General features: G+C 42.3%; 1 protein-coding gene across 2 annotated transcripts in view; it reads left to right on the forward strand.

Annotated features, from left to right (window-relative positions):
- The window catches only part of USP24 (ubiquitin specific peptidase 24), a 109,122-nt gene extending 99,940 nt beyond the window's left edge, over positions 1–9,182 (forward strand). For both annotated transcript variants that reach the window (XM_074961674.1, XM_074961675.1), the window contains 5 exons: positions 1,768–1,846; positions 2,608–2,683; positions 4,421–4,507; positions 4,841–4,951; positions 5,183–9,182. In XM_074961674.1, coding sequence (XP_074817775.1) covers positions 1,768–1,846; positions 2,608–2,683; positions 4,421–4,507; positions 4,841–4,951; positions 5,183–5,245 — 416 coding nt within the window. In that variant the 3' untranslated portion in view covers positions 5,246–9,182. The remainder of the gene's footprint in view (positions 1–1,767; positions 1,847–2,607; positions 2,684–4,420; positions 4,508–4,840; positions 4,952–5,182) is intronic.
- The last annotated feature ends 414 nt before the right edge of the window (positions 9,183–9,596 follow it).

Genomic DNA, 9,596 nt, shown 5'->3' on the forward strand with positions numbered 1-9,596 from the left:
AACAGAAAATGATGCATGTTCTGTTCGATTCAGGGAATGGACAGAGGCTCCCTATCAGACGCCTTCCTCATTCTGTGGTCGGGGGCGCTGATGTGTGTCTTCTCACCAGTGCCACTGATTCACAGAGTCCTTGTGAAGATGAGGCAAGACAGGGTGAAAGTTATCCTAATAGTCCCCATGTGGCCTCGTAAGCACAGGTTCGACATGTTGCTGAGCTTTTCAGTAGCCGCCCCACTGCAGCTGCCCCTCTGGCCGGATCTGCTGTCACAGAACCACAGCAGCCTTTTGCATCCAAACCAGTGCAGTGCTGCACTTGACAGCTTGGCTACTGCATGGCTAAGCGCAGGAGAACGGGCATGCTCGGCCCTTGTCCAACAGGTCTTTCTGGATAGCAGGAAACCCTCCATCAGAGCAACTTACCTGGTCAAATGGAAAAGATTCACATGCTGGACCTTGGAACAGCATATTCAGGCTGAGCAGGCCTCGTTGCAGGAGATCCTGGATTATCTGTTGCACCTCAGACTCCAAGATTTGTCCTTGTCATCGATCAAAGTCCACCTGGCCGCTATCTCGGCTTTCTATCCTTCGTTCCAAGGCAGGTTGATCTTGGCTCGCGACATGACGGCACAGTTTTTGAAAGGTCTGCAGTGTCTCTACCCTCACGTCCAGGATCCCATCCCCTCCCTGGGACCTGAATCTCATGCTGTCGAGACCATGGGGTTTCCATTTGAGCTGCTGGCTTCCTGCTGTCTCCTGCTTCTCTCCTGGAAGGTCTCGTTCCTGGTCACGATAACATTGGCCCACAGTGTGTCCAAGATCAGGGTGCTTACTCTGGAGCAACCTATATGGTGTTCTACAAAGATATGGTCCAGCTGTGACCACACCCAGCGTTTCTGCCCGAGGTCGTTTCCCAGTTTCAGAATGGCCAGGTTATGTACTTATCAGTCTTCTTTCCAAAGGCTCGTGTGTCACATGAGGAGCGCAGGCTACACACTCTGGACATCAGGAGGGCGCTGGACTTCTACACAGATAAAACAAAGCCGTTCCCTATGTCAATGCAGTTGTTCGTTGCAGTGGCAGACAGAATGAAAGGTCACCCAGTGTCTGCTCAGAGGATTTTGTCCTAGATCACAGCCTGCATCCGTTACTGCTATGAGCAGGCGAAGGTGCCTTTGCCCGCGATCATGACAGTGCACTCGACTAGGGCACAAGCGTGGTCAGTGGCCTTCCTGGCACAGGTATCAATCCAAGAGATCTGTAGGGACTCTACCTGGTCTTCTGTCCAAATGTTCGCGTCTCATTATAGACTTACCCAGCAATCTTGAGATGACACTGGCTTTGGCAGAGCAGTGCTGCAAGATCGTGAACGCTGAGCCCACCTCCATTGATACTTACTGCTTGTGAGTCACCTAGAATGGAATCAACATGAGCAAGCACTCGAAGAATAAAAAATGGTTACCTACCTTTCGTAACTGTTCTTCGAGATGTGTTGCTCATGTCCATTCCATTACTGCCCTCCTGCCCCGTCAGAGTTGCTGGCAAGAAGGAACTGAGAGCACGTAGGGCTGCCGGCCCCTGATATACTGATGCATGAGCGCGGCACTCAAGAGGGCACCACAGCTGGCCCTACGAATACCTCTAAGGCAAAAATCTCTGACAACCGCACACGTGGGCGCACGCACACCTAGAATGGAATGGACATGAGCAACACATCTCTAAGAACAACAGTTACGAAGAGGTAGGTAACTGTTTTTTTTCTCATTCCAGCCTTGATGCACCATAGTAATCATGTGGACAGCAGTCGTTGCTATCAGTGTGTCAAGTTCCTTGTCACTCTTGCTCAGAAGTAAGTAATGGTAAAAGAAAGTGAAAAGTTCATGTTAAACTCTCCATAGTAACAACCTCACAAATTTTCAGCCTGTCACAAACCTTCCTGTTGCTAATATGGATGATGTTACCTACACCTTTGTCACCTGTAGGCTGGGTTACTGTAATGCAGTTGAAGTTCAAAGGCCTGCTCTTGAAGTCTACTTAGAAGTTTGAAAATGAGATGCTAGGTTCCTTGGAGATGGATTGAAGTTGTGTGTGGGTTTTTTTTTAAACCTACTAGCAGCTGAGTTGGATTTCTCCTGCCACAGCTGATAATACCAACATCGAAAGCCAAAGCAGGAGAGCTGCATTCTGTATTTGTCAGTTCTTGCATGAGAAATGCAGGTTTCTGGTAGATAAATACTAGGAAGGATTTCAGATCTTTTATTTCAAAATGTTTGAGTTTTTAAATCTAATCATATATTATATTAATAATTAAAGGTTTAAAATATATGCTTTTGGCTCACCTTTAACCACAGTGGACTATCTGATGTAAATTTCATTCAACTTTATTTGTGTATATGTAATATACATTTTTGCTATCACTAAGCCAATTAATTTTTATAGCATTTGTCTTCAAAAAAAAAAAAAAACCATTGTGTTTGCAATAACGACATGTAGAGAAGGCAATGACTGGATTCTTGTAATATGTGTGAAGGAAGAGCGGTCTTTAAATTTCAGATTTAACAGAAAGGACTGCCTTCATTGTGGATAATAAATATGCTCTCAATTTCCAAGGTGCCCTGCTGCTAAAGATTATTTCAAGGAGAATTCTCATCATTGGAGCTGGGCTGTACAGTGGCTACAGAAGAAGGTAATTTGACTGTGGCAATATTATGGAGAGACTGACTTCTCTTCCCTGTTACATTTGCAGCCAGACTTCTATTATAAGTTGATTTAGGTGACATTTTTTTAATTTAATTTTTGTTGACCCAAAACTATTCACGAATTTCCCGATAGTTGAGGCTGGGGAAAGTTTTTCACAATCGGCTTCAGAAAACTGTCTGTGTGTCTGTCCTTCCATTTAAAACTCTTACTCCAGTAGTTAGGGCACTTGCCTGGGATGTGGGAGACCCTGTTCCAGACTAGGGATTCACATGTGGGACTTGAACACAGATCTCCCTCCCTCCCTCCCTTGGCTGTTCTGTGGTAGATTGCTCTCTGTCTCTCCTGTTGAAAGTTTCCATTTTGTATAAATTCGTAAATATTCATTTGAGCAGGTGAGTGCCCTAACCAATGGGCACTAGGCTATTCTGTTGTCAGTCTCCACAATTCCACTTTGTATAAATCTATAAATATTCATTGGACTAAAGAGAGAGTGAGAGAGACTGTTGCCTAGTAATTGAGGGACTCACGTGGGAGGTAGGAGATGTGGATTCAGATCTTCTCTCTTCCCGAATCAGGAAAACCAAAACATTTTCTGAACAGACCTGGATGTTGTCCCTGATTTTTTTGGGTTTGCTGGCCAAAATGAAAAATCAGTCATTCACCCAGCTCTAATTATAAGCTCAAATCTCCCCTTGCCGTATTTTTGGGATAGGCATGAGTTTCACCTTGGTTTCAGTGATCATTATTATGACAGAGTGCAAGTTTTTCCTGGAATCGCAAGTATTATGACATGGCTAAACAGATGCATTTGGAAAAGGCACTTTATTTGGCTCCTTACTTTAAAATAGAAAGGTTTGTGTACACACAGATGTACACATAGGTACCAGTAAAGAAAACTCATACATAGTTTTTATAAATCAGAATATTTTTTAAATCAGTGATGATCCTCCTGACTCGTCCCTCCCCATGAAGAAAGCCAGCTTTGGAAGCTTTCAGAGGCTGAAGTTGAATGTAGAAAATCCAGTGTGGAGACCTTCCCTTGCCAGCATGCTGGTCCAAATAGCCACCTTCCACAGGAGATTTCTTGCAACCCATTGCGGTTGAACACAGAAAAATGTATGTGTTAAACAGACACCACTTTCCTCTCAATTCCCACTGCCATGGCTAGGAACTCTAGTTCCCATTCGCTCCCAGCTAATGCAGGCCCGGCGGTGGCTCTCCAGTACTCAAAGACACTTAAGTGTGAAGTTCAGTAGAACCAGTCCATGTTCTGCTTCTGCAGCCCAGATTAGGCCACGGTCTCTCTGCGAGCGCTGCATGGGGTATCTTTGCTGTCCCACAATCCCAGACTCTCCAGCTGCAAAAACCTCCGTCTTTCTCTGACAGCTTTTACAAGGCAGTTGTGTTGCCAGTGCAAAAACTGCACCACACTGAAAATTGAAAATGTGGTAACAGGCATGAAATTAAATTTGCTATAAAAATAGAGCAGTGTTATTGTACTGATATTATTCATCTTGGGTTTGGAGCCTTTTCATTAATTAAATAAGAATGTTTCATTGATGCTGACACAGGCTCTCCAGTGTGCTGCACAGGTATGCCACAGACTTGGGGAACCTTGACACAGACTTTTGGCCCATCCTGCTGTGGAATATACAAGCAAGGCCTTAGGCATGTCATGTGTTTCTGCTGCTCAGGGTTAATTTTGACTTTGGTTTTTATTTAGATGTCCGAACACTATTGGGCTCCACAGAGTAATGTGTCCAATGAAACATCCACGGCAAAAACCTTCCAGCGCACTATTTCAGCACAGGTACGTGTCGTAATCACAAGAGGTAGTGTGTGGTGTTTTCGTTTCCCTTTCCTACTCCGCACTGAGTGGCCCTTTTCTTGGCATCTTACTACAGACAGATGTACTTAAGTGCATTCTTCTCATGGGGGTTGGATCTTAAGTCTGTTCCTGGCTACAATGGGCACGCTTAAGTGAATCCACGTGGTTACCTCAGTTACTTCCTGCCAAACTATGGCAGGTCCATTAGCATGTTATAAATATTGGCAGATGTTGAGTTTTTAATTACAATCATTGAATGGATTGGGTATATGGCCGCCTTGGCATCTAACCTCCTGAATTTCCATCCTACCCTAGGACACGCTGGCCTATGCCACAGCCCTGTTGAATGAGAAAGATCAATCAGGAAGCAGTAATGGATCAGAGAGTAGTCCAGCCAATGAGAATGGAGACAGATATCTACAACAGGTAAGAAAAACAATCATAATCCAGTCTCGTGTGAAGAATGCATTATGAATGATTAAAGCAATGGGCTTCATACTAAGAATTCCCAGTGCTGCACACTTTACCTAATGACTGCATTCTAAAGATGTGATACAGACAAAATAACCCGTCTGCAGGCAGGGTGCTAACGTTTCACTGTATACCTTTTTAAAGAACAATGTGTGTACTACCGTCATTATTTTTGTGTGTTGAAAGGGCTCGGAGTCTCCCATGATGATTGGTGAGCCTAAAAGTGACCTTGACGACGTTGACCCTTAAAGGATATCTACAAACTCAAGAGCAAGAGTTAAACCGAAATATTTAATGCCTGGCACCTTTTTGAAACTGGAGTCCCATCGCTTACACCTTCAGAGGAGACTGGAGAGAGAATGCTTTCTAAGAATCCGTGGCAACCCTGAAGAATTTTGTTTCCCTCAGAGTTAAAAGCATTCTTCATCTGTGAAGGTTTAGGAACTTTAATGCTGCAAAGAACTCCTGCGGTAGCTAGTGTGATTGTCCAGACAGGATGAAAGTTTGTCAGGAAGATTTTATCAAGTTCAAAAAAAGCTAGTGGTTGACATTTTTATTATGTGAACATTAAATGAGTGAATGTAAAACTGTTGCTTTTTCTGTGATGCTGCAAAAAAAGATTCTTTTGGGTTTTATACAGAAAAAAAATCAGTCTGCCTTTAGGTATGGGGGGCAAATTTTTACTCTTTCTGATAATATTGAATAGGAATATTCAAAATTCTGTAAAGATGTGTGATGACTTACATTGTAAAATATTAGTTTAAGAATCCGTCTACACAAGGACCTTTGTATTTAATATGTCTCCCCGCTGGTTTGTATAGCGCCTGACAGAGGGGTCGCTAAGAGAGCTCTGAAAGGACTGTGATTCCTTCTAGAATGACTTTGGCACAAGAACTCTGGAATTGGTGAGCTTTTTCTGATAACCTTCTGATGTCAAATTGGGAAGAGCAATAAAAAAGCTTTGTTTTCTCTAGTAACAGGTGTGTATGAAATGACATAGGTGGATTTAAAAAAAAAGTTTAATGTTTAAAAAGAAAAAAAGCACTTTAAGATTGAATTGTTGCAGTTTGACTCCATTAAATCATCTTTTTAAGACTTGGAGACATATTGAATAAACTGTAGTCTTAATCATGTGATCTGCAATCATTTGCTTATGCTTTGAAGTTACTGAGAAAGTTGGTATTGGTTGTATATGATGAATAATTCCTTGAGTGAGTTGGAGCCATTGTTGTGTGGATTTTATAATAATTTTAACGCAGGGAAAGAATGATTTGGCTTTGTATTGTCACTTGTGCAGGCAACATCTAAAATGCCGCAGCTAGATTTATTGGCTCCTAAATAACTGGAAACCCGTTGAACTACATGAGCGGAGTTTTGTTTTCCATGTTGAATGCAATTCAGTCATTTCTAGTAGCTCGGGATACTAGCTTCTTTTGTGCCAATTGAGTTTTCATTTTTGTACATTTTTGCATTTTCAGTTTCACATTGTCTGCACTGCTTTTGCCTTTATTTATGGATTCTGCCTTACTTTAAAAAAATAATGCACAGAATTGGGGGCAATCTTAAGGAGTGCCCGCGTACCTCCAAAATGGATAAATTTGCCAAGTCAAAGGCACAACCAGCCAAGAAGTGCCTTTTTTCTTTTTACTTTTATGTACTGTTGTCAAAACAAGAACTGGCAGATGGCTTTTCACTATTGTGCACTAATCTGGAAATTAACCAGTCATTTCATTGTTGAAGCAACCATCCGATAGGATTTCAGTTGTACAGCTCAATAACTTATTGCTGGTTAGAGAACCCGGGTCAGAAACTGCGTGTTCCAAATAAGGATGGCATTGTAGTGGATATTTTTTTTCAAAATAATGCCGTCATTGAAACATGGCAGAGTTAGCAGATTTTATAAATGTTTCTGATAACATGCTGGGAAATTTTAAATGTGATGTTTTAAATTAATTTTGAATAAATAATTCATTTCTCACTGACACCTCTTTCCCCACCTTCCCTATTACTTCATAACAGGTCATAAAATCATCTCAGAAATAGCCCATATACAGTGGTGATGTGATGTCATTGTTCCTAGGGGCCAGCATCAATTGTCACTTCAAATCCCTATTATTTCCTATGGAAACTACACCCTCTGTTACTGCAGGCCACCGTAGCATCACTTGCAAAACTGCACCAAGATGGCTCAGATCACCACTGTATATTCCACATCAATACAAACTTTTCATGGTTCTGCTCATGCTGGTACGAAGTCAGTGGCTATAATTTTCAGTACTTTGGTTTCCAGCTGCTGTCATTTGAACCTGCTGAAGATGATTTGGGGGGGGGGGGTTGAAAATATCGTTCGACAAAGGTAGCTTTTTGTGTGTGCAAATTGTGACGTGTTTCTATGTTGTAATTTTTACTGCCAATCTTTTGGATGAAAATGTTTTTATACATCTTACAGTATGCTCAGTAAGGGAGCAGCCATAGCCTGCCTATGCGCTCTTGGGGATGGATCTGTCCAACTAATGCATAGACACTAGCGCTGTTAAAAATAGGCCGTCCTGATGAACAGTCCTGGGACTCCTGGTCAGTGGAATAAAGTTATTCCTTTCCCAGAAAACGAGGGCAGTCTTCAGATTGTTCATAAAGCTGTGCTGTCATGTGGTTGATCCTCTGACCTTGAACTCTCCCATAGCCAATCCTTCAGGTAATGAGCGATAGATTATTATCCTGATACACTTTTTTTTGACAGCCCCCATAAGATGACCTCTAATTTGAAAGAGGTGAATTACTTTCAGTGCTATTCTACTGCACACCCTTATTGTGCGGCTGTCTGCAAGCACAAGAATAGACAGGTGTAATAGCCATCTGCACCACTCCACCCTGCTTTCTTACAGCAGAATAAAGTCACTTGATTAGACTGCCTAAACGCTGTGAATATTTTGCTTGTCATGGAGTAGGATTAGCTGGTAGTTGCCTGAGGGTCAGATTTTGCCCTTATACTGACTTCAATTTGTGCGTGATGCATAAAACAGTGAGATTCTGCGTACTCTCGTTATGCTGGTTCAAAGAAAGAACTTATATGAAAAGCAGGAAACAAAAAGACATCGTATTTGTTGTTATATGCACTGGGTCTTCCTCTTTGTAGAAAGAGCAGACGCAATAGCTGCAACCAGGAATGTAAGTCGCAATGCTACATTTCTTAAGGAAACAAAACCCTTCCTGACAGATGCCTACTCCCTGCGGTTGAATGGTCTAATCAGCAAAGCCCCTCTGCACTGTTAAGAAACTGTTCTAATCTTCAAGCATGATCAAGGCTGCCATGTCCCATCATGTTAATTACTTACTCAAAACCTTGAGCCGGTACACTAGTGTGAAATATACTGGTGCTTTACCAGTTGACTATCTGGATCTCCAAGCAAGCTATTACTCCACACTTCTCAGGGGCTTAAGCATTGTAAGTGCTTTCTCTTATCTCACCCCTTCACCAAATGGAGCGATGCACTTGGCTCATGTATCAACCACGAAGCAGCAGATACCACACTGGAATTTGTCCGAGGGCTCTGAAGTGCCCTAGCGTGCCTCAGGGTAGTAGAAAATACTAACTTGCCATGGGTAATGCTGCTGTTGGGCCTCTAAAGAAAGAGCTGCCCCTGTTGCTACTGTTTTATTATTCAGGCACAGTGGCAATTATTCACTGCTCTCCCTATCATTTAGGAAAACCAATTTTGATCTCCTTGGGTAAGCTGTGAAACGGTCCAATTAGCACAATAAAATGCACATAATTTTCCATACCCTTTTTTGAGCTTTTATTAATTCCATTTCTGCTCTTTAAGGAGCATCCTACTGACCAGCAATGTTTTCTGCCCTCCAGCCTTCTCGCTTAAGTAGTTTTAAGTTGAAGTGAAAAGGTTTCCTATTTTCCCTCAGATTTAGATGTCCTGAGTTCAAAATCGAGCAGGCTGTCCCTGCTTGCTTAATAAAAAAAAAAAAAAAATTACACCCCCCACCCCCACCTTGGATCTTTGCAAGAATCCAATAAGAATCCTGGCAGCTCTACCATAGGGTGTGTTTTTGGCACAGGTAGGCAGGGGCTAATCTTGTATTAAAACTGATTAATATCTGTAAGGAAACTGAGTAAGTGCTGGAAACATCTCAGGTTGTAATAAGGCTAATCTGTTGAGTGTTTTTGATTTCTTAATGTTAATCACATGGCAGTCCTCAAATGGGTGATTTGCTGTTTAGTTGAGCAAATTAAACCCCTTTATGCAGAACAATCCTTGCTTTCAATGTCTTTATGATAAAGCACCTCCCCAGGGAATTGCTTAATGTGGATGAAAGTCTTCCTGTACTGTGTTCAGATGTGGCATAACCAAGACTCTGGTGTCCTCACTGACAGCCCAGGCTTTTGACACTGGTCAGTTCCCTAGCTAGCGCACTTACCTGCTTAGTCAAACTAATCTGTCTTCTACACTGGATGAAATTGTGCCTTAATGGTAGACAGCGCAAAGGAGCAGATTCAGCTTCATTCCTGTCTGGGGGGGATAAGTGCAATAGAGTCGTTTTGTTTAGGGTGCAGAGGGAAGAGAGAATTTTGTCCAAGAATTTGAGT

This window comes from Natator depressus, chromosome 8 (assembly GCF_965152275.1).
Source record: "Natator depressus isolate rNatDep1 chromosome 8, rNatDep2.hap1, whole genome shotgun sequence".
Lineage (NCBI taxonomy): Eukaryota > Metazoa > Chordata > Testudines > Cheloniidae > Natator > Natator depressus.